Source organism: Elgaria multicarinata, chromosome 5 (genome assembly GCF_023053635.1).
Source record: "Elgaria multicarinata webbii isolate HBS135686 ecotype San Diego chromosome 5, rElgMul1.1.pri, whole genome shotgun sequence".
Lineage (NCBI taxonomy): Eukaryota > Metazoa > Chordata > Lepidosauria > Squamata > Anguidae > Elgaria > Elgaria multicarinata.
The window spans coordinates 94,994,523-95,021,851 of NC_086175.1; the positions used below are offsets into that span (position 1 = coordinate 94,994,523).

At 41.3% G+C, this 27,329-nt stretch overlaps 1 protein-coding gene across 1 annotated transcript in view; it reads right to left on the reverse strand.

Moving 5' to 3' along the window:
- The window catches only part of LOC134399628 (nectin-3-like), a 58,402-nt gene extending 31,574 nt beyond the window's left edge, over positions 1-26,828 (reverse strand). Inside the window, exons 1-2 of the mRNA XM_063127712.1 lie at positions 26,666-26,828; positions 4,850-5,188 (exon numbers count right to left, since the gene is read on the reverse strand). Of these exons, the coding sequence (XP_062983782.1) occupies positions 4,850-5,188; positions 26,666-26,828 (502 nt within the window). The remainder of the gene's footprint in view (positions 1-4,849; positions 5,189-26,665) is intronic.
- Positions 26,829-27,329: the final 501 nt, after the last annotated feature.

The following is a 27,329-nucleotide window of genomic DNA, read 5'->3' on the forward strand; positions in this document are numbered from 1 at the left end:
TGTTTACCGTTTTTAACTTTTGTAAAACGCCCAGAGAACTTTGGTTATGGGGTGGGATATAAATGCAATAAATAAATAAATACAGTTATATTAGCATAATTTTTTTCAGCTACAGGATCCTGGGAATAACAAATAGAGAAAACTGAACTGAAATCAGTCGCCTGTGTGCAATCCCTAATTCGATTGCTGAATGTCATATACCCTGGCCAATATGCTCAATTTGCTTTTTTAAAGCAAAGGGTTTTGCTATTTTATCGTTTTACTCTGTACAGCACCATGTACATTGATGGTGCTATATAAATAAATTAATAATAATAATAATAACATTCGGTGCAGGAATTTGGGGACACAGGGACCTCACCAAAATTGAAAAGAGTTCAAAAGTTTTCTCTGTATGTTCTTAGGGTTTCAAAATCCACTCCAGCTTATTTAAAGCTGAGCTGTGGATGGAAACAATTACTGATTTAATTTATGTCAGGTTGGCAACCTATTGGGGAACCAGTTAGAAGCCAGACTATCTGGGTTGTATCTAAAGTAACAGAGTGTAAGCCACCTAGTTGTTTAGCAGTTGTAGAAACTCTCAAAATTAGTTCCAAATTTTGGGTTCTCCTTACAGACTTTAAATCCATGGGGAACTGTGATTCGAAGTAGCTTTAAACAAAGAGATTGAATATTGGTTCACAGTATGATATAGCCTCCCTTACATCCTCTAGAATGGTGGTTGGCAGGCAAGCCTTGATACTTGCTATAAATTCTCTTTAAAAGATTATGGTTTATATAGAGGTGTGCTTCAGATTCAACCGAATCCTGAATTGAACTAGGCTGTTTGGACAGATTCAGAGAGCCGGTTTAGTGCCTAACGTGTTGGACTGGGAGTCAGGAGTTCTAGTCCCCACATGGCCATGGAAACCCACTGGGTGACTTTGGGCCAGTCACAAACTCTCAGCCCAACCCACCTCACAGGGTGGTTGTTGTGAGGATAAAATGGAGAGGAGGTTTATGTATGCTGCCTTGGGTTCCTTGGAGGAAAAAAGGTGGGATATAAATGCAATAACTAACTAACTAAATAAATGGAGCTCCTCCAAAGTGGGCTGAATCCAAACCTGAACACTTCTGAAGATTCAGGTTTTGTAGGGAAAGAAAGTAAGAGACAACGATACATTTCTCCCCAAGCTCTCCATATAAGAAAAACAATAATTTGGGGAAATGGGGAGGGAGAGGTGGGGTATAATTTTGTGACTGGCTAAACTAGCTTCAAATCACAGTGAATGGTTTTACCAGGACTTTCCAATCCTACTTCACTGGGAGAGGGCTATTCAAGTAATATGTCACAGGATGGATCCAATGTTCAGTGCTCATGGCTAGTACTCTCTCCCAGGAACAGGGACATTAAAAGAGGTTTGGTACTCTATGGGACCTGGGAGGGTGTAGCATTGAGTTCCTGCTTGAAAAATTGCTGGATGTTCAAGTTATTTTGACTCTGCAACCACTGTATGTTCCACATCCATGATCACCCCAGTCCTAGTGTGCTTTACATAACTTTGGTGCCAACTGAGTGCAAAACAGAAAAGTCTGAAACTGTTTTTCATTCATCATAACTCCCTAGTCCCAACCCCAATCCTTCTGAAATTTTGCATCTATGGCATATGCTATTTTCATACAGAAAACTCTATGGAGGAAGTCAAGGGGAAGTGAATCACTTGCCACCCCCCTCCAAGATTGAACACTCTCGTTCTACAAAAAACACTGCATCTATCTCAATGTTTTGCAGATTTCTTAGAGAGTGCCACCTCTATGCTATGTCATTTCTTATCAATTGCTCACACAAATGTAGGGGGATAAGGGCAACCTTTTTCTGAAAACCCCCAAACTGTTCTTGCGAAAAGCTCCGTGCACCTATTCATCTGAAACCTGTCAGTCTTGATCCCCTCAGAAGGGACTACTACACTTGCAAATTTCATCCAATTATGACAAAGAGAAATATTTTATAGCTATTTGATTTCCAATGTTAGTCAATGGGAGATACAATCTGGATCTCTGAACTGAGATTCAATTTGAGTTAAAGCAGGTGGCCACTGAATTGGGGTCTGAACTGAACCTCGTAGCCAGTGAACACTCCTAGTTTATTTAATTGTACAACCACTTCACTGTATCCCTGTTTTTTTGGGAATCAGATTTTCACTTGCAACAACAAAAATGCATATTACAGCTTTGAGAAGCTTCCTTTGGGTTACCAGAAATAATCATGATATAAAATTCTAACTTCTATAGACAAAGGGATTCAATACAAGTAACTAATCTTACTACATCTGCAACAAAAGGAAGTTGACAGCTTTTTTAAAAAAGAAAGAACAGAAATACACACAGATAGCAATCTTGAACATGTCCACCACAGAGTTATGACTTAAGTAATATTTTCTAAATGCAATTTCAATAGTTACATGCTGTAATCATCAAAGCCTTTGTGGCAGCCATCATTTACTGAACAAAGATCTATTCAATATTTTAGACACTTTTGCAAATGTGGTATTCTCTGAAGAAAATAAGGATGGATCTACAAGGGTGCAATCATTACTGTGGCCAAAAGTATCGGCGCAATCCATAAGTGTTATCACAGTAATATAATAACATTATTCAGCATGCTGTGGACATGATTGTGAAGATAAAGCGCAAGTTCCTTGCCAAGAGAATTAGTGTGTTCTTATTGCAGCACATGAAGGAAAAGAAGCAGCAGCAAAGGAAGAAAGTGCTTAATTTGAACTAAATGATCACCTTACTTTTTGCAAACCAATGACAAGAACCAATTCCATATTAATTCATAACATAATGCACATAATGACATTTCTTTATGTGGACAAAAAAAAGACATACAAGGATACACTTCTTGTAGCTTAGCAAGCAAAAAAAAAAACAGTCAAAAGCTATCTACAGTAAACAGGTTCACTAACTAGATATGGAAAGGCCAACACGGGGAAGTTGTCTGCTAGTAATTTTAGGGGAGTGAATGTAAAGATAAATTTAAGGGGCTAAAACTGAGTTATTACATAGCACAGGTGTAGGAAGTATAAACAGTTTAATGGTTAGTCAGACATGTTAAAATAGGATAGGGACAGACAGGAATTTGGGGATATGCAGAGTATGGTATATGCCAGATTTTAATGTAGCATGTTAGCTACTCTCAAGGTAAATAATTTTTATTAATACTATTTTTTCCTAGAGCTCTTTTGAAGCATGTCACAGAATATCTAGGATAAAATTTCTCTCATCAAATCTTTAAAAACAAAGCTACAGTGCTATTGCCATGGCACCACAGTCATTCAGCAATTCATAGTACATCCAAGCTTAATATTCCATTTCCGGACACTATCATGAACATGTAACTCAAAGACATAATAAAGAAAGTCTGAAATAAGTTTTACGGAGACCACAACATCTATTCACGAAGGAAACCATAAGCTCATGCTCCCCCTGGTGACCATATGTATTTTATAGAATGCCAACAAGTAATGGCAAATCACAGATTGGTAAGCAATTCTTATCCAGAGTATGTAAAATACTGAGGTAATATTGTTATAAAGCAAGTTGATCTCAGAACTCAAGTACAGGCTCCTCTGCAAGAACATTACAAACTGAGTAATATTATCAATTATATAGAACAAGCCCACAAGTACAGATAACACAATTTAAATGGATACAGGGAACAGTCTGATGCATCTGCTGGCAATATTCTAAGATTGCCATGATACGCTTGAATATTGCCATGTCCTGTGGCATGTTTTAGGGTACAAAAACAGTTTACACTGGACATTAGTGAATTCTTCTAGGTTACACTGCCATTCAATGCTGTTCTTTCTGGAAGACATTTTAGGGTCTTTAGAACAGCTATAATTTGCAATTTTGACTGACTTTTTTCAGAAGCAAAATGTTATTTGCGTTCAGGAATGAACTGCAGGCCACCTTCAACTTTTAAAATTATTCCCATATCACAAAAATGGACAATGTTATATAACTCCGCCAAGATTGTACAACTGCTTAGGCAATACTTTTAGCAACTGAGCCAAAGGTATACTCCGCCTACAGCTATAGAAAGGTCAGGGCCCATCCAAGCTCCAAGATACAAAGCAAGCTCAAGTCACTATCACAAATTGAAGAAGATTTGACATCACCAAGCTAATGTCAGGACCTTTTCACCTTCACCTAAGATGTGGATATACAACTGTGAAAATCCAACCAAATTCAGCTTATTGCAGTCGGATTGGAATTCAACCCCACTCCTCTGAATCATCTTTGTGCTGTTCTAACCTACAAAGACTGAACAGAGGAACAGATAAGAAATTGCTCTTGAAAGTGAACATCCCAGGGTAAAACAAAACAGCTGTCATCCTGGCAAATATTAGAAATAGATGAGCTCTCAGTCCCATGAGTATAACTTGAACAACCCCATCCCCAATAATTAAAACACAATGACAAAGAGAGACAAGGCCTGGATCTAGAGTTTCATGGAAACTCTACTTCATTCTCTGTGAAGTAAATGCTTCTAAAGGCGATTTTTACCATCTCCCTCCTGACTCCCTACACCAATATGCCCCAAAATCTTTCCTGTATGGTCATGGGAGCCTCTGGACAAGCATGGGAGACAGCAAAGGAGGAAGGAGGTATGAAGGGAATCAGCACTCTCTTCTTACAGGAGGGAGCTTCTGCTTGGTCCCAATTCACTCCATGAATTAAAGAAGCCCTTCTGATCATGGATGGGCAAGCCTGATTCGAATCCAACCAGTTTAATATTGTTTTTTTTTAAAAAAAAAAAAAGTGGTGAAATGTTAGCACAATAAACAGAAAATAAGCATACCCAATACAGCTACAGTTGTTGATGACTGTGAATTTCCTAGAGGGAATGTAACTGCTTTGCATACATATTCTCCAGAATCAGAGAAGGTAACATTGGTTAGGATGATTGATGCATCAGTAAGAGAGGTGTTTTTGAGTGATACTCTTCCTTGATATTCTCCTTGAACAGAAAATCCATATTCAGGATGATGAACAGCAATAGTCTGTGCACTCTTCCCGTGTATCTTCTCCCACGTAATTTGTGTTAATGTTTCGTTTATATCAATTATGCATTTCAGTGTAACGTTCTTCCCCCATACTGCTCTCACATGTGGATCAACTACTGGTCCAGCTAAGGCACCTGAAGAAGAGAGAAAATAGAAAAAAGAACAAAGTATTAGTTGAGCTGTACCACACAAGTATAGTTCCTATAGGAAAATGTGTATTTTATTATTGTACAAATTTGCCTCCTATTATAGCCACTACTTAGTTTGTTTCTTAAATCTATTTGCAATTTTAATAACTATTTGCTAGAACTGTTATAGTAGAGGATGACATTTGTACATGTTACCATGCTTGCTCAGCACATGTAGTCTGCACACATGTATAGAGGCACTTCTCCATGTTCAGAGAATAACCTCTTTCAAAATAATGACTGTGGAGTGGGGGGGGGGGGGCAGAATTTTAAGTTAAATGTGGTAGAGGAACTGTTTCCCACTGCAAACCTGGTTCTGTTCTGCCACAGGACAGTCTACCATTTATGCAGTAGCACTGGCCCAGAAACTAGCATGTTTTCCAAACACATAAGAGCACAGCATGCAATTTCCAGGTGCACAAAAGAAAGGCAATTGTCTTGTTCCTGCTTAATAAATGCACATCTTACTCCATTTCTAATCTAATCGAAAGAACACTACCATCTATCAGTTGGCAACGGTGAACCCTAAGATCACATTGTATTATTTACCAGAACTTCACTTTCACTTAAAAACTTAAAATATATTTCAGAAGATTTTTGTTATTATGGGGTTGGATCCAGAGTTTGCTGTACCCACCCCCACAAAAGCCTCAGAAAAGGATCCTCAGGAAAGGCCTCGTATGTGGCATTAGAAGGGGGAGTTGGAGACAAATGGGCAGAGGCAGCAAACTCTTGATCTAAGTCAGCATTTTCTATTATCATAGTGAGGGTAATACTAAAGAGTTAGGCAATCTGCTATATCATCAGAGATGTTCCACATCCAGCTGTAGCAACATCAGCAACCACAACCACATGGGACCAACATGGAATGTTTCTTCCAAATTGTCTATTAGGGGTCTCCGTGGTAGGAAAGTTAGGAATCAAGCTACCAAAATGAAAAGAGACAGGGGTGGTATCCTAGTGCTTATACCCCCTGCTGATTCTTTAACACCCCAGTAGAGATGTGAAGGCCCAGGAAAAAAAGCTGATAAATTAGGAAAAAACAACTTATTCCCCCCCCCACCATACACAAGGACAATGTTTCCCACCACCACCAAAAAAAAAAAAAAAAAAGGATAAATTTAACAGCTTTGGATTACAAAATATTGTCTTTTAAAATTTAAGACGTGTTTATATATTGTTACTCAGCCTTCACTAAATGATTTATAAAAATGATGTAATAAGAAAATTTTTACAGAGAGACTAGAGATGTAAAATCACTGAAAATAATGAAGCCATGGGGAAAGTGTTTGCTTTAATTATCTCTGTAAGATTTCCGGATTAGTTATTTCATCCATTCTTTATTAAAATTATGGAACCAATGCAGTGGTCTTCAACTGGTGGGTTGCAATACTAAAGTGGGTTGCGAGATCAGTCCAGATGGGTTGTGGCAAAGCTGTTGCTGCCATTTTGGGCATGGAGAAAATTGTGAAAGCGGAAGTCCGAGGTAGGTCTCAGGCTTGGACAAGTTGAAGACCACTGATCTAACGTATCTTTTACTGACATTTGGGGATGTTCCAAGTCATGCTCCGTTTCCCAACATGTGCATTCTTGAGAATTCAGGGTTTGTTCTACAGAGTCTTTTGTTTCAGGTTTTTTTCTGGTTATATGCTGTAGCAGTAAGTTAATGTAATTCTAATATAAAACTCACATATGAAAAAACTCCACTGTGGGTTATCCCACCATTGTCACCAGATGCAACATAACAGCATGTGAGTTATCCCACTACACTTCTTCCTTTAAAAAAAAATAACTTTGAGGCTTTGGTCTATAGAACTCACTGCCACAGTTTTTAATACAGTTCTCAATTAGACCTCATCATTAAGGAATGTGGCCTCAGCTATTAAAAAAATCTTTTAACAACTGCCTCTAGAATGAATCCTCTCTACCCAAGAGGAACTCAGTAGCCTGGTTCCTATACTGTAGGTATGGGACACATAGTGCTACTACTATGACCAGAGATAACTTTAAAAAACAAAACAAAAAGTAAGTTGTTAATTAATGGGAATTAACAAAAGTGAATAAAATGTCAAATAATAAGTTGAGATTACGTAACGGTTTTTAAATTAAATATGGTTGCTTACCATTCCTCAGTTGAGTCTTTCCCAGCTAAGTAAAATTTTGATAGCTTTTCCTTCAAATCATATTTCCCTAAGCTTCACCCCTCAAACAAGAACAGGTTTAGGAATTTTCCTAAATTTCCTTACAAATTGGGGGGCTATCTATACCGTGGAAAGCCTTGCAGTGGCTTCCTTGCAATGCTGTGTCAAATGAAGCAAGATCAATATGGTGCCTCTGCCGTCTGACAGGGCAAATCCAGAGGCGGTGGCTGGTGGAAGGCGACTGGTAATTGGTCGCCTTCCACAAGGAAGAGGACGAGAGTGGCTTTGGTACCCAAATGGCCACCCAGAAACCCTGTGCTCCCTCCTCGGCATTGGGATTACCTGATGCCATCCCAGGAGAGGAAAAGTGCAGGGTTTGAGAAGGAGGTGGTGCCAACCCAGAGCTGTAAAGACAGCCTCAGGAAAAGCTGTATACCAGTTGTCCTTTGCCTCTAGTCCAGTGGTTCTCAACCTTTTTTGCTCCATTCCCCCCTTTCACCATTGTTCAGAATATAATTCCCCCCTTCCTAAAATAGTCTAACTCAAAGGTGCATTCCAAATAATATGCATATAATATTGAAAATCTTTTATTTTTTTCTATATTAGTCCCATTTAAAGTGGCAACGCAACTTTACATTCTCAACTCCCATGCTTTGCGTTAAATGGGAAGCTTGAAACTTCTAGGATTGCGAGGGAGGGAGGGAAGAGAGAGCAAAGGCCTTGGTTTTGCAGATGACATGACATTTTCTGGGACGTTTTTAATAACATGTGTTGGAAGACATAATCTACAGGACATCATATTTTGCTGAATAGTGGTCCCAATTCCCTCCCTGGAACCCTAAAATTCCCCCTTTGTTGAGAACCCATGCTCTAGTCCTTCTTGCTTTTTCTGGCTTCTATGATAACTCAGATGTTTCAGGGACTACTTCTTGATATTCCCTTTGGTCAGAAATTAAACAGAAACTTAAAATATGTTATGTACATCTTCATTTCCTCATCAAATTATCATGCTTAGCATATTAAATTTTAAAATATAATTTATTCAGACAATAAACAGAAATTTACTTTTAAAAGTTTTTAAGTATAATGATAGCTTTGTGAGGAAACCAAGTTGTACATAATATAGCTAAAGAGCCTTCCCCAACCTGGTACCTTCCAGATGTTTCAGATTACAATGCTCAGCATTCCTGAATGCATTATGTGCATTACTTTTTAAAAAGTTCCCTAGCTGCAAATAACTGCATGAGAACATTAGACACAGATCTATTAAAACTCATACCACAAAAAAGTTGTGTCCTAAGATGCCACAGGACTCCCCCTTGAAAGAAACAAGCCACTCGTTCAATTTTTGTTTAACTGTCTTACTTAACTAAAATGTCTTAGATTAACAGCTTTCTCTCCAAAATCCATACTTCTGCCAAATTTTTGGTTGTATCAGAAAACAGCAGTGTAAATATTGTTTAATACCTAAACTTGTATATAAAAAAATTAAGGGCGGGGACAGAGAAAACTGGCCTCAAAATTTGAAAGGGGAAAAAACTGTCAAAAGCTGTAGAATGAATTGTAATATCAACATTGATAAAGCATGAATCAAAGAAAACATCAGATTACCCAATCTGTTGCTCTCCAGATATACTGGACTCCAATGGTCATGTTGGGTAGAAATGATAGAAATTCTGTTGAACTACATCTGGAGGGCACTGGGTTGGGGAAGGCTACTTCAGATAATGCATACTGATAAATTCATTTAATACTTCTGTCCTGTCACTGTGGGAGTGGACTTCACTGCTGGCTAGTGGAAACCCTTGGCTACAAAGTACAATCGTAATCTTTAGACCCCTGGTTAAACTATACTTCTATTCAGGTTTGATCTGTATACAAATAAAGAGAATGATTTTTTTATATTATACCAATCCAGAAACCACCACTTTATGATTTTGGGGGGCCTTTATGAACTGAGGTGTGTGTGAAGAAAAGTTCTTTTAAAAAGATACAGCTTCCAAATACTTATAAACAGTTTGAGATAGTTCTCAAGTGCTAACCTCCTGAATGACTGGATGTGACTGACTCTTGAGGTGCTCAAGTTGGGCTTTCCATGGGCTGGAGCAACTGGAAGCCAGAAAAGCTAAATGTATTACTAATTTCTGCATCTCTTCCCACCTACTATAAAACTCTCCTAAACAGCTTTTAACAGTCAGAAAAAGAGTTTGAAAAGAGAACTTGAAGCTGACTTTTGTACAGTTGATCTTTCTCTCTGTCTTAAGTCAGGAATTATGCATCCTTCTCAACAGCAACAACCCACTACATTCTGGGGTGGAGAATTATTATTATTTATTACATTTGTGTACCCCCCATAGCCGAGGTTCTATGGACAGTTTACATAGGGAACACATTATGGTGTACACTGCCTCAGGCCGAATCCCCGAATCCAAGCCAAGGTGGTACCGGGTCAGCCCAAGGCACCCCAAGGCTGAAGCAGATCAGCACCGAAAACTCAGGCTAATTCGGAGTGGTGCTAAGCCGCCGCCACCTGGGAAAGCCAGAGCAAGGCCAGCCATGAGTCCAGGTGAGTCCATTAGACTCACTTCCCTTTCCCTCCCCTGTCACCTCCTGCCACCGCCACCGCGGCTTACCTGTAAATCATGTCCTCCTTCCAGAAAGAAGAACCATGAGTTAAAGTTAAGGTCATAGCAGCTCTCTGTTTTTGCTATATCTATGGCTAAAAAACCTACAGCAGCTATAAAGGGCCATTCTTCTTTATGGCTGCCATAGTTTGCGGCCATAAATATAGTAAAAACAGAGAGCCAGCATGACCTTAACTTTAACTCCGGCTTAATAGAGCTCCGGCTATTGGGCGGTATAGAAATGTAATAAATAAATAAATAAATATAAATAAATAAATAAACTACGTCTCAGCTCTCTGGGAGGAGGACGCAACTTAACAGTAAGTCCCAGCAGTGGCAGCTCTGGATTGGGGGGAGGGGGAAAGGGCCGAGGAGGCTGGAAGGAGGGCAAAGGGGCTGCGAGCGGGGAATGGGGAGTCCCATGGACTCCTGGTCAGCATTGAGGCTGGCTTTCCTGGGTGTCGGCCACATGGCTGGCACCCAGGAACCTGCAAGGCTAAGTCGATTCAGGGTGGCCAAATGTCGCTTCAGCACCAAGGCAGACACACACACACCTGAAGCGCCCAATGAAGGGCCATTTCAGAGGCTCCAAAACGGCCTCAGAAGTGAGTCGGGGGGCTGTGCACTGCCCTATAACACATGGCCCTCCCGATATACTGGCCTACAACTGCCATTATCCCTCACCATTGCCCATGCTGGCTAACAATGATGGGAGTTGTATGCCAAAACATGGGAGGGCTACAAGTTGCACAGCCCTATACTACAAGAAAGATTAGCAGAGAATCATGCCTGACATGTTTTTCTCTTTCCTTGTCTCCTTCAACAAACCTTCCTGCATAAAGACCTTCTTAAGTAAATTTATATAGCTGCAAAATCATGTATAGTGCATAACTGGAAGTCTCCAAAGCAACCAACTAAACAGTGCTGGGCTGATTAAATTTGGAAGACTATGCCTATGTATAAGCTTACTCAGCAAGTAAGGAATCGTAATTTTAGAATAGCTATGGCATCATTCTTTCTTATATGGAAGCTTTCAAACTTTTGATCAAATTCCAACCCAGTATCATTGCCTATATATTCTTTTCTAATACAGTACAGATAGTCTGCTCCCATATATACCTGCAAAGAGCCCCCGCTAAAAGAAGTTAAGTGAATGGCTACTAAGAAGAGAGCTATTTCTATAGTAGCACCCAGTTGTGAAATGAGCTTCCCAGAGAGGTCCACCTGGTGCCTACGCTGTACTTTTTCTGGTGCCAGATAAAGATCTTATTTCTCCAGGGATTATAGTCTTTAAGTTTCTATTTTAAATTTGTTATTGTATTTTAAATATTTGCATTGCTGCTAGGTTTTATTTTGGTTTTTATTTCTATTTATGTTGTAGTTTTAAGCTTTTAAAGTGTATCTTATGCTGTATTTTATTATTTTTGTCATTGTGAATTGCCCAGACAGCTTTGGCTACTGGGTGGTATAGAAATGCAAAAAAATAAATAAAGTAACAAACATTCCTTATATATGCTGTATAACTTGCAATTTCATTCTTTCATTAGATAGTGAGCTCTTATTTATTTATTTATTTATTTAAGGGTTTTTATGCCGCCATTCAGCCAAAAAAGGCTCTCATGGCAGCTTACAAAAGTATTTCTTGACAGTCCCTGCCCACAGGCTTACAATCTAAAAGACATGACACAAAAAGAAAGGGGATTGGGAGGGAGGAGGAGGAGGGGGGAAAGGAAAGCAAATTCAGGCACTACAATCTTAGTTGCAAAGTTCAGCAGTTACAGTTGACAGTTGACAGCAGGAGGGAGGGGGCTCTCAGCTGGAGCTGGACCCAGGCACAGCGGAGGTGCCTGGCTGCTGCTTCCTCCCTCACTGGTGGCTTCTGCAGAGACAGTTGGTAGCAGGAGGGAGGGGGCTCTCAGCTGGGGCTGGACCCAGGCACGGTGGAGAGGTGCCTGGCTGCTGCTTCCTCCCTCACTGGTGGCCTCTCCAGAGACAGTTGGTAGCAGGAGGGAGGGGGCTCTCAGCTGGAGCTGGACCCAGGCACGGTGGAGAGATGCCTGGCTGCTGCTTCCTCCCTCACTGGTGGCTTCTGCAGAGACAGTTGGTAGCAGGAGGGAGGGGGCTCTCAGCTGGGGCTGGACCCAGGCACGCTGGAGAGGTGCCTGGCTGCTGCTTCCTCCCTCACTGGTGGCCTCTGCTTACTTAGGCTGTTATACTGTACATATTCCATAAGCATATTGGTGATTGACTAAGAATTATAATAACTGAATTTCTTTGTTTCCTTTAAGTGATTTTCTTATATTACTATGTTCTTTTGGCTGCCTTTATTTGTTTTACATTTATTTCAAAATAAAATAAAATTTCATGATAAAAAAGCCTTACTTCCTAGAACTGAACAAATGTTTTAAAAATTGAGAACTGAGCAAGAGCTTTTCTCTTAATTGTCATTTCCTCTTTCAAGGTAGATTTCTTGCAAACATGTAAAACTCCTTGTTGATCCCATGCATTTGCCAATAACACTTCCCTGACTAGAGTGACTATGCTGATTGGAGTTGTAGTCCAAAATATCTGGAGGGCACAACTCTGGGGAAGGCTAGCCTATTGTGCCAGAGTGCTTCTGAGCACATCATGAAAAGAGGCAGGCAGTTCTCATATTCACGCTCACATTCTTTGAAATACATGAAGAACTGTAGTGGGGGAGGAAGGTCACCAGAGCATAAGCAACTCTCACCATTGTTGTGCTGAATGTGAAAACAGAAAGAGAGTCAGGAGGAAAGGCATTCCAGTGATAGAGAAATGCAAATGGAAAGGGATGCAAGAAATGAGGAAGGTAATCTTAGACATAATTAAAAGACTGGTACCTGTAGAGAAAAGGGTTCAAGGAATAATAGGAAAAAGAGAGCAGATCTAGAGGAGCAAGACTGTGGAAACATCTGAAAGTACAAGAAGCTTGGAGTGAAGATGAAAAGAGGGTAATTTAGTGAAGAGAACAACAGCACACAGGATAGATGGTTTTCACTCAATGATTTAAATCACCAAGAGAAAACCCTGATTTAAATAATTGATTTAAATCAAGTCTGCCATTTCACATATTTCTTAAACAATGGTACAAATCTGATCATTAAAAAAACATGTATTTACAACTCAACACAGCATTTTACATAATCAAGAACGATATATTCCCAGATAGGGCCCTCTCTTACGTCAAAAAGCCATAACAATTTTTCTGTGGCAAAAATGTGGGGATATATACGAACTGGATGCTGTGTCTCTACTATAATTAGAGATGGGAAGGCCCAGGGAAAAAAAACTCAGAAAAAGTCAGAGGAAAACAGCACTTTTCCATTTTTCTGAAGACTGATTTTTATTTTTAAATAATTGGAGAAATTGAACAGCTTTGGATTGTGAAATATTTTAAGACAAAGTGTTTATATATTATTACCCAGCCTTTACTCCTGCCAAAATTATTTCTAAAAACTACGTAATAAGAACACTTTTATAAAAAAACCCAAACACCTAAAGATATAAAATGTCTGGGAACAATGAAGCCATGGGGGGAAATATTGTTTTAAATCCTCTTTGTAAGATTCCCACCATAATTATTTCTTTCATTCCTTATTGAAATTATTGATCTAAAATATTTTTTACTGATAGACATTTATGTTAAACATTTCAGTGGTATCACCATTGTGAATTCTTGAAAGTAAATATTTGGAACACTACATGTAAAAGTATAGTTATTCTGACAATAATTACAAATTCACCGAGTTTACTTTTAAAAGTTTTAAAATATCACAATTTTATAAGCAAACTAAACTATACATAAAGCAGGCCCCACCTGATTCCTTCTAGATGTCTTGGACTACAATGCCCAGTATTCTTGACCATTGGCCATGCTGCCTGAGGCTGATGGGAGATGAAGTGCAAAATATCTGGGGGGCACGAGGATAGGACTGGCTGTCATAAATCAACACAGTGACTTTATATATGTAAAGAGCACTAAAAGAATAAGCATTACTTAATTTTCAATTTCCCCTAAACTTCCATTTCCCTGTCCCAAATAACAACACCACACAAGGGGAAAGTATTTTTACCCCATGGGCTCAAAATTTCCAGAAACTTTATATCTCTAACTATAACATTTTACTTTCCACTCTGCTTCTGACTGTCCTTTCCAATATTGTCTCTCTGTCCTGCTTTGCTTGGCCCAATTCCACCACTACAAAAGCACAAAACAACGATTCTATCCAGTTTATGCATTTGCACATCACTTTAGTATGATAAACATAGGAAGATGTCTTACACTGAGTTATACCACAGGTCCATATACCCTAGTATGATCAACACCGATTAGCAGCAGCTCTCCAGGGTTTCAGGCAGGATCCTTGCATGATTCCAGGTAGGTTGAACATGGGACTTTCTGCATGCAAATTGTGTGCTCTACCACTGAATTATGGCAAAGCCCAGAACTTTCAAAAAGCAAGAGCTAGTAGTTAGGCTCAAGAGAGGAAAAACTGAAAGGAACGTCCATGTTTGATTGGTAGGTAATTAAATGTGTGAAAGTGTGGCCTAGCTATTTATTCATTTTTATGAGACTTGGGGCTCATCTACAACTAGAGCCCTTTCAAGAGAGGGGAGGGATGATCACAAAGTTTTCTGCTCCAATGATTGTCTCTCATGGGGCACAGGCCAGCAAGTTTGCCCGCAATTTAAGGAGAGCTGATCTGGGGTGATATATATATATATATATATATATTACGACTTCTGATTCTACAAGAGTAGAGTTACGATCCTGCCCTAAGGTTATTTTTTAAAAAACACAGACACCTGGCACTGAAAGACCTCGTGACCCATTCAGTACGTGTCAACAATGCTCTCCCCCTCATGAGCTCACTCCGCACAACTGGTTGCCTGTTCACTGAGCCCTGCTACTCATGAGGAACAGGAACAGCTTCGTGAGGGGAGGGCACACCAGCTACACACCTCGGGATTTTTGCGAGAGTGGGGAAAAATATGGGACAAAGCTTTTGTATCGGGACTTGCTTGGACTTCGCTTCCTTCTTACCGGACCAGGGAATTTCCCTGACAATCTGGTGTTAGCAGTGGGATCTGTGCAGTGGAGCCACGCCCTGGGAGCACAACAGAGCTAGGTGACTTTGCATCACTTCGTCCCTGCCCGTGCCGTCTGTCAGAGCGGAGACCGAGCATAGCAACCCATCTCGGGATTCTGAAAAGGACAAGGTGAGTGTATCGCCCTCTGTCGCTTTGCCCAGTTCTTGGTTTTGTTGTAGGGTGCTCCACCCGCTCTTCCTGACAGGCACTCCCGTTTCAAAGGCTTTTCTGTAGGGGAGGAGACATTCTCCCCAAATCTGTGGAAACCAGTGGAGCCTAGGCTCAGAGTGTTATGAATATTGATTATATATGCATACATGTTTCCAAGGGATAGTCAACTAAAGAAAAGTTAATATAACTTTGACTGTCCAGTCTAACAGTTACATCATCCAGTCATTATGTTCCTATTTATTTATTGATTGATTTTTTTTACCACCCAATAGCTGAAGTTCTCTAGGCGGTTCACAAAAATTAATTGTTATTGAACAATGCATTTTTAGAAATGGGAACATTTCCATGAAATAACATAAAACAGTGATTTTTTCCCTACCCTATATGCTGGCTGCCACACACTTGTCCATTGGCAATTACTACTTAGACCAGGCAAACAATTAAAATGAATTGTTGTCTTTGGCTGCAATCAAATATCCTGTATTCTTCACTACAAGGTCTGAGGAGCACTAGCAGTTTCCATTCACCTCAAGTATGGCTCTCCACCTCCCTCCCTTTCTCTTTGCAGTAGCTGTTTACTCCCATCATAGTTTTATTTATTATTTAACATATTTTTAATACTTGCTGAGAGTACCGCAGAGCACTCTCTCAGGCCTTAGCTAGCCCTACGGATTATCTCAGGCAAATGGAGGGGGTCATCCCTGCCTGCTCCTGGGATCCCGTGTGTGTCATCTGGATGCACAGGGATGATCCCGGGATATAGGCCTGGTCTAGCTACGGCCTCAGTGTTGATAAAAAGATCCATCCCAATCGAAGCACCAAGTGAGCCTGGAATTTGCCTGCCTGGTGACTTTGTGACTAATTGAGGCCTTGCTTGGATGATGTGGAAGGGGATGGGGAAGAGGCTTTCAGCCAACTCCAGTGCACACAATTGCCACTTGTCTGAGGGGGAGTAGGTAATGCCCCCTCATGGCCTAGGAAAAGCTCCCAAGTGATATTAGCATTGGTACCTGTAGCCAAAGTTGCTCCTGCTTGAAAAACAGTGATGATCATTTCTATATCCAGTTTCCTTGGAGCAAGCTCTATTAAATTCAAAGAGACTTCCTTCTGAGTAGACATGTATAAGATTGCTGTTAATGCAGCATTGTGTTCATAGCTATTCCACTGTCAAAAATGTTCTTGCCTTATTAAGTGCACAAAATTTATAATGAGTACTGAAGATTCTAAATTAATACTAAAAGAAAACATGGCTAGTACAAGAAAGTATGGCTAAAACAAAGCCATTTCTAATTCATGTTCTAAATTAGTTCAGCTAATAATTTAGACTACCTCATAATAACTTGTAGCCAAATGTAGCTCACCACAGGTTTGGTAAATCTCCTGATTTTGCACCTACAGAAGATCTAGTAATCCTCCTAGAAGACTAGCGCATTGCCCAGAACTGCTGCTCAACTGCTCTGATAAGGCATTTAAAAAAAGGCCTTATCCTCTCTTGCATCACTGAACATTAAAACAATCTGTAGCTTGAGATAATTTTTTTGTCCTAAACTGTCCACTGAAGCTAAATGCAATAAATTCTCTGATCAAGCTAACACCAATCTTGAAGCAGTTCTTATAAGGAAAATGCATTCATGTTTAACAACACTTAACTCATCCAAACTTCCTGTGTGTACAAAACATAAAAGATGATGTACATAGGCCCCAGGACGTATTATGAACAAGAACTATTTAGTTTGATCTCAATGGAAGCAGTATTTTGTCATATTAAATATGAAATTTACATGACTATGGTTGGAAACACTTAAAAGTTGAGAGAATTAGATGTAAAAAATAAAGCTGAGTAATTCTGACAGCATATACCATAGAACTTCACCATAGCAACTGAAAACCTCTCTGGCATCTAAGTAGCGACTATCAGCTTGATTGAATCCTTGCATTTGGAGAGTCATTTTAGCAGTCTTTGAAAAGTTTGCACCCATGTCCATACTTTTTATTGAATTTCATCAGGTAATATAAAAATGCTAACAGTAACAAACAATAACACAGGGATTATCAGCTGAATAGATTTATCAGTTGATATTATTTGAAAGAATTAGGGCACAATCTTATTGACTGCAGCCTTGGTGATTGCAAGCCCCTGATATTGGACACATCCCATCATCCAACTCAGGGTGATAGGTGGGGTGTAGATGATCTTCGCCTCCCTGTCCTCCCATCCTGCAGATTTCATTGGATAGGCTTTTTAGTGAGGACACTTTGGAGGGGAGGGAAGAAGGCAAGAAGATGTTCAGGGTAACTACCCTGGCCTCTCTGGTATTGTCCTCTTCCACTCAAACATCCCCTTTCCTCATCCTCAAATGTCCTCTTTCGTTATCCTTCAAGATAAGGCTGCCTTTAGTTTGAAAATTGCAGTTGGTACAAAACTTGGCAACCAGAATACAATATGAGCAACACAGTCAGACCATATCAAAAAATGGCCCTGTTCAGAAGACACCTTAAACCATGGCTTTAACTACGGTGAATAGGCCAAAAGACCTTATTCGCCGTGGTTTAAAGTGTCTTCTGAACAGGGCCAAATACACTTAAAATGCAAAAATAAAAATTAACTAGACTCAATTTAAAATTCCTTTATTAACCTTTAAAACAGCAACTGGCCTAGGACTAAATTATCTAAAGGACCACCTTCACCCATACAAGCCTGTGTGAGCCTTAAGTCTGCAGGTCAAGCTTTTTGGACCTGTCTTCTGCACATAATTCAATTGATAGCTACCAGGAATGGGGGAATTGCAGTTGTGGAATTCTCTCCTCTGGAAATACAAAAGAATTACCACCCTTCCCATTTTTAGATGGTGCTGAAAAACTTTACTTCAGAAGGTATTTTATAATTGATCAGTATTTTAATTGCACGGTCTGTTTCATACAGATTTTAATGTTGTGTTTGCATTTGATATATATTTAGTGTGTTTTATTGCTAGTATATATAGTATATAAACCACTGATTATAAAGTATTATATAAATAATTTAAATAAAAAAATGAAAGTTGCAAAATACAGAACACCAAGCTGATGATCTTTTAGCAGCTTTTGTTGACATTTGACAGCCAAAATTCCAATATTATATATCTCTCTATATATATCTTTTATTTAGCATTAATAAAATCAAAGCAGCTCACAAAATAAAAATGTCATACAACAGAAACTACAAGGAAGCATATCTATATTCAATCCCATAGTAACATCTGATAACAATTAATCACATCAAACAGTATCATTAGTCAAAAGCTTTACAGAACTAAGGCTGTAGCATCATGACACTATATATGCTTGATGGCACTGCCAACAAGATCCTGCCAGACTTTATTTGGCAAAAGCACCTGGAGAAAGGCATCATATGTTGAACAGATCATGCAGGGGTACATGTAGAAGAAGATGTTCTTTAAGATATCCAGGTCCAAAGATGTTTAGAGCTTTAACTATAAAAACCATCTCCTTAAATTAAGGCCAGAAACAAAGGCACCAGCACAGATCAAACAGGACTGGAGTAATATTGTCTGATGATGCAACTTGACACAGTTACCTGAGAGTAGCATTTTTCTAAACTCTTTTTAAGGGCAGGTCCTCATACTGAATATTACAGTAGTAATCTATAGGTTTCTAGGGCGTGACTGATTGTTGTATGGTTTGATTTTGCCAGTAATGATTACAGCTAATGTACAAGCTAAAACTGGTGGTAAAAGACTTTGCTAAGTACAGTTGCCATCTGAAGCTCAAAAGTGTGAATTTGTCTCTCCCTAATTCTTCATAGTTAAATACATCAACTTAGTTGAAAACAGTGACAATTGGTTCTGTTCTAAAGTTGCAGTCTTCTACATACACAGCAGTGCCCTTCAAGGAACTCAACACAAAATTAGAACAAATAATTTAACATTGTGTTTATTATTTGCACTCTCGGTTCCTGCGCAGAGATGCCTGCAGTTATAGTAGTTAACAGAAACTTTTCTCTGCAAGGGATACAGTTCTAAGTACTTACACAGCAGAAAGCACAGATGCACAAAGTGCGTACATGAATGGATATGTAAACATGCTCAAAACTGAAGCTACATGCGTGTGTGCATGGGCTACTGCAATGCAAGTATGTCTCACTCTTATTTTGCCAGGGATGGACATTAAGGAGGTATTCTTGACTTCATGAGCATTCATTGATGGCATCTGACTAGCATCCCAACATTTCATTTAATCAAGAAACCCCCAAACTGTAGTGGGGCTGCTCCAGCTAAATTAGGCAAACATTTTAAATAATCTAAGGCTCAAAAGCAAGCAATTTTACTGAGCTGAAGAACTTAAGATTGATTTTCTTTTTAACCAGGATATTGTACCTTATTTTATGTGTTTCTAGCATTAATAAGGAAGAAATATCCCATGGTCAGCCAGATAAAATGACAGATATGCTTTCTTAAGAACATAAGAAGTGTCATGCTGGATCAGACCAAGGGTCCATCTAGTCCAGTACTCTGTTCACACAGTGGCCAACCAGCCATCGGCTAGGGACCAACAAGCAGGACATGGTGCAACAGCACCCTCCCACCCATGTTTCCCAGCAACAAAGGCTTACTGCTTACTGCCTTGAATACTGGAGATAGCACACAACCGTCAGGGCTAGTAGCCACTTAGAGCTTTCGCCTCCAGGAATTTATCCAACCCCCTTTTAAAGCCATCCAAATTGGTGGCCATCACCACATCTTGTGGTAGTGAGTTCCATAATTTAACTATGCACTGTGTGAAGAAGTACTTCCTTTTATTTGTCCTGGATCTTTCTTGTGGAATTCAATGAAATTATTGATAACTATTGACAAACTCCTCTGTCTTATATCCAGATTCGTGCTTGCCCATGTACTTCTAGCTTCTTCCCAAACATTTCTATGGAAACAAGCATACACAGTGTCAAAGATTAATTAATTTTGGTTGGAAAACTAGTTGTATATACTTTATGCCAATGAAATTGAAACCAAAGACGAAGACAAAAAGTTCTCTGAAGATACAGACAACTACACAAGAGATAGCAACTATTTAAACGCAGAAGTTACATTAGAGCATAAAATATTGGGATATATTTCTACCAGACAACTGACTATTAGTGATGGATAGAAAGGTTTAATATTTTCCTTCAGTGTTTTCTGTATCTCTTTCTGAATTCCAGCTATGTATGAAAGGTGTAAAGCATAAAATGCCATATCTGTCTCTGCAGATTAATTACAATCTGACAGTCATGCTAACATGCCTATTTGTTACTTGACCACGAAGACGAGATTTTACACCACGTTCACTAAATGTGCCACATTTTATGAGGTACAGCGCGCTTCAAAAATTGTGCCGTAAGAGTCATGCTGCAACTTGAATGCACTGTGAGAAATTTTGGCAAAACCTAATCAGGGAGGACTACTTATCTGCCAAAGGTCATCCCTTAATTGGAATTCCCACACGAAACTATTTTTCATCATATATCCAATTAATTGTTAGCCGGCTGCTACGCTCAGAATATTCTTGGAATGTTCCTATTGAAACAGGCATGTGGTTCTTGAACTTTTTCCTTACTTAGGAAGTTGTTTCAATTCAAACAGTTAGCGACACTGTGGCTCAATAATCCATTTTTGGTTCTGGAAAGCACAGCCTGTTGTTAGTAAGGTTTGGGACAACTACAGACACACAGGAGCCACTACCCACCCAACTAACCCATGAAGGCACCTCTGAATTGGGCAATTAGAAGCCTTGGTGTGGAAAATGGCCCAATCCTGAAGCATCTCCATCTTCCATACAGGTCAGCAAGGTCAAGCACTACTTGAGCACTCTTGATTACACTTTTTGTTTTGAATATTGTACTATGCTACTTCGTATAGCTAGCTAAATGTAAATTCATAAAGGGAAAAGTAACCTTAACCACCTTATTGCTGTGGTGGGCCAAAGAGATCTCTTACCCAGAAAGAAAGCTTTTTCAATCCTGGTAAGGTGGCCATTAAGTCTCAAAATCAGGTTCTATATGTGCAGGAATGCAGTTGACCTGCAAAGCCATGCAAGGTCATTGTAACCTCCATGTAAACTGTTAGCTTTGAGTCCAAGTAAACTAGTGAACAAGTGAGCCCAGGATAAAGGAAAGCAGCTACCAAAAAGTCTCTATCTGAACACACAATTTTTGAACTTTATTAGCAAAGATCTCTATCTGAATCTATTTTTAAATCAAATTGTGGTAGCTCCAGGTCCCTAATAATAACTATGGCTCTGTTTCATTTCCCCATCATCACCTATCCGGAAGCCTCACTTTTCAATGTCTGTGGGCAATATGATACAACCTGTTGCCAGGGTAATTACAGGCCAGTTAGCTTGACATCCATTGCAGGTAAATTGATTTAAAGCATTATTAAAGAGAAAATTAGTAAGCATATAGAAGGGCATGTCCTGTTGTAGAAGAATCAACACAGTTTCCACAAAGGCAAGTCCTGTCTCTCTAAACTATTAGAATTCTTTGAGTGTTGACAAACATCTAGACAGGGGTGATCTGGTGGACACTGTTTACTTGGACTTTAAAAAGGCTTTTGATAAAGTCCCTCACCAAAAACTCCTGAACAAACTTAGCAGTCATGGAATAAGAGGAGAGGCCCTCTAATGGATCAGAAACTCAGCAGAGGTAGGAATAAATGGTAAATTCTCCCGATGGAGGGAAGTAAATAGTGGGGTCCCACAGGGATCGGTATTGGGACCAATTCTTTTCAACTTGTTCATAAATGATCTGGAATTAGGAGTGAGCAGTGAAGTGGCCAAGTTTGCAGATGACATCAAATTATTTAAGGTTGTTAAAGCACAAAGCGATTGTGAAAAACTCCAAAGGGATCTCTCCAAGCTGGGAGAGTGGGCATTCAAATGGCAGATGCGGTTCAATGTAAGCAAGTGTAAAGTGATGCATGTTGGGGCAAAAAAACCTAACTTCAAGTATAACCTTATGGGATCTGAGCTAGTGGTGACCAAACAAGAAAGAGATCTTGGGGTTGTGGTGGACAGCTCGATGAAAATGTCAATCCAGTGTGCAGCAGCTTTAAAGAAGGCAAACTCCATGTTAGGCATTATAAGAAAAGGAATTGAGAATAAAACTGCCAGTATCACACTGCCTTTATACAAATCTATGGTGCGACCTCACTTAGATTACTGTGTACAGTTCCGGTCACTACACCTAAAAAAAGATATTATAGAGCTGGAAAAAGTGCAGAAAGGGGTAACTAAAATGATTAAGGAGCTGGAGCATCTCCCCTATGAGGGAGGTTAGTACAGCTGGGATTGTTTAGCTTGAAAAAAAGGAGGCAAAGGGGAGACATGATAGAGGTGTACAAACTTATGCATGATGTGGAGAATATGGATAGGGAGACATTTTTCTCCCTCTTTCAAAATTCTAGAACCCAGGGTCATCCCATGAAGCTGATTGGTGGGAAATTCAGGACAAACAAAAGGAAGCACTTCTTCACACAATGCATAGTTAAATTATGGAACTCACTACCACGGGTGGGAGGATGCTGTTGCACTATGTCCTGCTTTCTGGTCTCTGGTCAACAGCTGTTTGGCCACTGTGTGAACAGAGTGCTGCACTAGATGGAGCCTTCGGTCTGATCCAGCATGGCACTTATGTTCTTAACAAGGACAAACAACTTGTAGCTTTTGTTCAGTTTTTGAATTTGTAACCAAAAGCTGAGAAACCTGAGGTTACTCTGTGCCCACAACTTTTTTCTAACTTTTGGCAACCAACCAAGCAATGAAGACACTTGGGTTCCCTTCCTATTAAGTCATGTAATTCTACCCACTCCTGCTCTATTTCTTTTCCATTCCTCCTAAATCTATCAGTTACTGCCCCCACCCCACTATTGTCACGAGGATCCAAGCTCCCTTTGTCACGTATTCTTCCAATCCCTTGCTCTGCCATTCCCAAAACACCACAATCTCCTTATTTGGCAAGTGCTGATTTCTACCTTCCTCTTGTTATCTGATGAATGCAAATTTCCCCAAATGCTTGTCTCTTAATTAAGCCTACTGAAACTAGTATACTAGTAGATGAGCAGGGGATGAGCCGGGTGGTTATACTAACCAGGGGTGGGTCGGTGGGTAATGTCTTGTGCATATGTGCATTTTGAGGGGGGAAATTGTAAAGCTAAAACCTATGTTTTTGAACTTTAGCTTAAGCACATGTTCAATTTCCCCATTTTAGAAGTAGCACATTTTTAACAGCATAGTGCATGAATCTGCTGTGTGTGCATTGCAACTCTGGTTAAAGTCCCCCTTTAGACCCACATTGGTCTTAGAATTTGAAAGTTATGTATGTGTGAATGAAGATGTGTAGCAACAAGCCTGCAACACCACTATTTATGTGTTAAGTTATTACATTACTATACGCCCAATAGTCAAAGCTCTCTAGGTGGTTCACTATACATATATGTTAGCATCTGGGGTATGAAATACCATGCAAAATATATGGAGAATGATCCTGGATGCTTCCAAGTTTGTAAACTGTACACGTTTCAAGCCATTTCTTCCTCCGAAGACTCTATACAGGAAGTTCCTACTCCTCAGTGCACGTCAGATATTACTCTCCTCCAAGTGCTTTGAAATGTTTGGACACAACACAACATGCCACAATAAATTTGTTTCTCCAGCTATCTCTGTCTTGTGCTACAACACAGAATAGGGTTCACACACACAAAAAAAAGATCCCCTGTATGTCATAAAGCTCTAATAGGCATCAACAGTTCAAGAAGGGATCTACACTAGATCTAAGACAAACTTTTCTGACAGTCCAAGGAATGAATCTATACGAGATCCAACAAAAGCTTTTCAAAACTTGCAAATCAATTACAAGTTTGTGCATAGTCAATGACAACGCTTTAGAAATTGCATTATAACTTAATCCTTTTTCTGGTCTCAACTCCCCACCCCCACCCCACTACTAGGTCATGATTTGTCAAGCTTGTTCAGTACGATCATTTTAACAGGAGAAATCGAACTCTGGAAAGACTCAAGAGCAACAGCAGATGTGGAAGTTGATCCCCTGTTCTCTGACCATGTGCTGGCTTTCTATCATGCGGAGGACGGCTTATTAACACTTCCCTTCAAAATCTGCCTTGATCTGGTCCTCCAGATCACAATCATTACTATTTAAGGAAGATGTGGAAGCAATAAAAGCAATAAATCCATTCCTCCCACCTCTTGGACTAGAATCGTAGTGCCGCCATCGAACTCCCACTCCTAGTAGTTTTCTGTCTCTTTTAAACCCATGCTCACTCATCATCCCTACTTAACACCTTATAGACAGGGATTTCCTACCTCCCTTTCATACCCCAACTCCAGGGCACTACAAATTGGGGGAAGGCAAGTGCCCACATATGCAGGCATACTTGGGAGTAAACTCATCTGTTCTCCCTGGCCTTTAATGAAAAAACATGTACGTTATTCACTGCTGAAGGATATTTTAAGGATATTTGTGTTTTATTGGAACTGTTTTTATTTAAACCTGTTTAAATTTGATACTATTTTATTAGTATTCTTGTATTGTTTTTATGCTGTAGGCCACCTGAGGAAGACTATGATCTTGAAAGGTAGTTATGAAATGGAATAAATAAATAAGCACAAATTAACTCAGTGCATACTTCTGAGTAAGCTTGCACAGGAACAGATGAGACAAAAAGTAGTAAACTCACATGCTGAAGCCAATAACCCCAAGGTGTTATTTCCAGCAACCACTCTTTTACACTAACCCAGCTTCAGTCCATCCCAACTATGTTTATTTCTCAGATTTCCATCAGCTCTTTCTTTGCATTCACTAACATAGCAAAAAATTCCCTTTCTGTGTAAATCCACTTGCATCAATTGACAAGATTCTTAGGTTTGTGAAGGAAGGAAGGAAGGAAGGAAGGAAGGAAGGGGGTGGAGAAAGAAATAATGATAGAACTAATCGGTAAAACCGAGCAGACTCTGAAAATGAACAGCTCGAAGATTGCCACACACGTATTAGCATTTGCTTCAGCACCTGCTGCTCAACATCAAACTGGCTATTTGCCAATTCTAACCAGTTGTTTTTGGAGTCAGGGGTTTCTCCTCCTCCCAGCCCCGAAAAGGGTGCGGGGGACTGGGACATGGTGTATTTAAAAGGGCGGCGGCCAGCTACATAATGACATCCGCCTGTCCTCCCCACAAATCACGGCTGCCCCGTCATCAACCTAGACAGAGCGGAGACAGCAAACGCAGCCTCCAGCCAGCCCTGCCCATCACAGCCGCCCAGAATGCTGGACGTAACGGTCTCGGCGGCGGCTCCAAGTGACAAGTGGAATCCCAACAGCTCCCCAACTCCCAGCAACAGCGCCGACAACAAACCACAACAAGGCGGCGCGGCGGCCGGCGGGCGGGCGGACACAACCTCGCCGCCTCCCGCCCTGCACGCCGGGCGCAGCAGCGCTTCCAAGAGAGATGCGCGGCGGAGGCACCAGCCCGGAGAAAGGGCTGCGCGCTACGAGACGCCAGCAGAGGCTGCCGACGAAGACACTGATCACGCCTCTCTGGCGATGCCGATGCTAATAAAGCACGAAACAATAAAAACTAACCAAGGAGTAACAGCCTCGAAACTGCTGCAGCCCATTTATTTCTAGTTGCCTTTCTGCTGCTATTTTGTCTCTTAAGAACCAAGTTTGGGGGATGAAGCGAGGCAGAAGACTGACACGAAGAGAAATACAAAACACGCAACTTGAGCCTTCCCACGCACCTCGCACACCCCTAATTCTCGGCGCCTCCCAGCCCCACAACCCGCCTCTTCCTCCTCCTCCTCCAGCCATTCGACCCCCTCACAAAAAGCCCCCTCAAGAATGCCCGGCCAGCCCAGCCGAGACGCCGCCGTTGCCGCCCCCTACGCCTCACCTCAACGCCGTCAGTTGTGCGAGTGGATAAAAAATTAACAAGCATAAAACGACCCTTTTACCGCGCTCCCAAAATAAATAAATTGGGTGGTGGGCCGCGAGCGGCCCTCCCTCCCTCTCTCGGTTCGCCCTTTCATTTCGGCCCCTCGTGAGGGCAGACGGGAGGCGTTTTCTTCCCTCCTCGCGCCTCCGCCGCCCGGGGACTCTCGCTTTCAGCGGGCCCACCGCCGCCGCCCCCTTTCCAGACACAAAGTTCTCCCATCGAGCGGCCGCGAAAAAGTTTCCTCCGAAGTCCCGCCCGCCGCTTCTCCTTGGCTGGCTGGCTGGCTCCCTCAGCGGCCCGCGCTCGCTCGGACAGGGGCGGGAACTGGTTTGGTCCGGTGGCCGCCGCCGCCGCCCCCTTCCCGAAAGGAAAAAGAAAGTTTCTCGGCGACTCACCGCAGCAGACACGCGAAAGGAGCAAGCCCAGCGACAGCAAGCCGGGCAGGGCGGGCAGAGCCGGGCGGCGGCAGCAGCAACGCCGGGTCGACGGGAAAGCGGGGGGAAAGTGGCGGCCGGGAGGAGCGGGTGGCGGAACCGCCGCCTCAGTGAACCCGGCCATGCTGGAGGCTGGGCTCCGCTCCCAGCCGCCGCTACGACTCCCGAGCGCTCCCTCCGCAGCCTCCTCCTTCTCTTCCCAGCGCCGGGTCCGTGTGTCACTGTGTGGGGAGGCGCCGCGCCCGCCGCCCCTCCCTCCAAAGGAACGGGACGCACCATCCCGAGTCCGAGAAGGGGAGCCGAGGCAGTCTCCCCCCCCTCTTCCCACACGCACGCTAGCTCACCGCCCTCCGCTCCCCCGCCCTCCGGAAGGACCTTCCTCCAAAGCACTGTCCCTGGTCTGGGTGACGCGACCCCGCCCCTGAGAAGCTGGACATCTTGGGAGTGCGAGAGAGAGAGAGTTAAGTCACGACGCCTCCCCCCCTTTCTGAGCGTTATTGGTACGTTCCGCTCCTCCCCCACCCCTTCCCCACTTGCGACAGCCCAGAGGAGGGTTGGGAGGGAAGAATCTCTGCATCTCATTCTCTTTTTCTCCGTATTTCTTGCACTTTGAATTTTGTGGGCG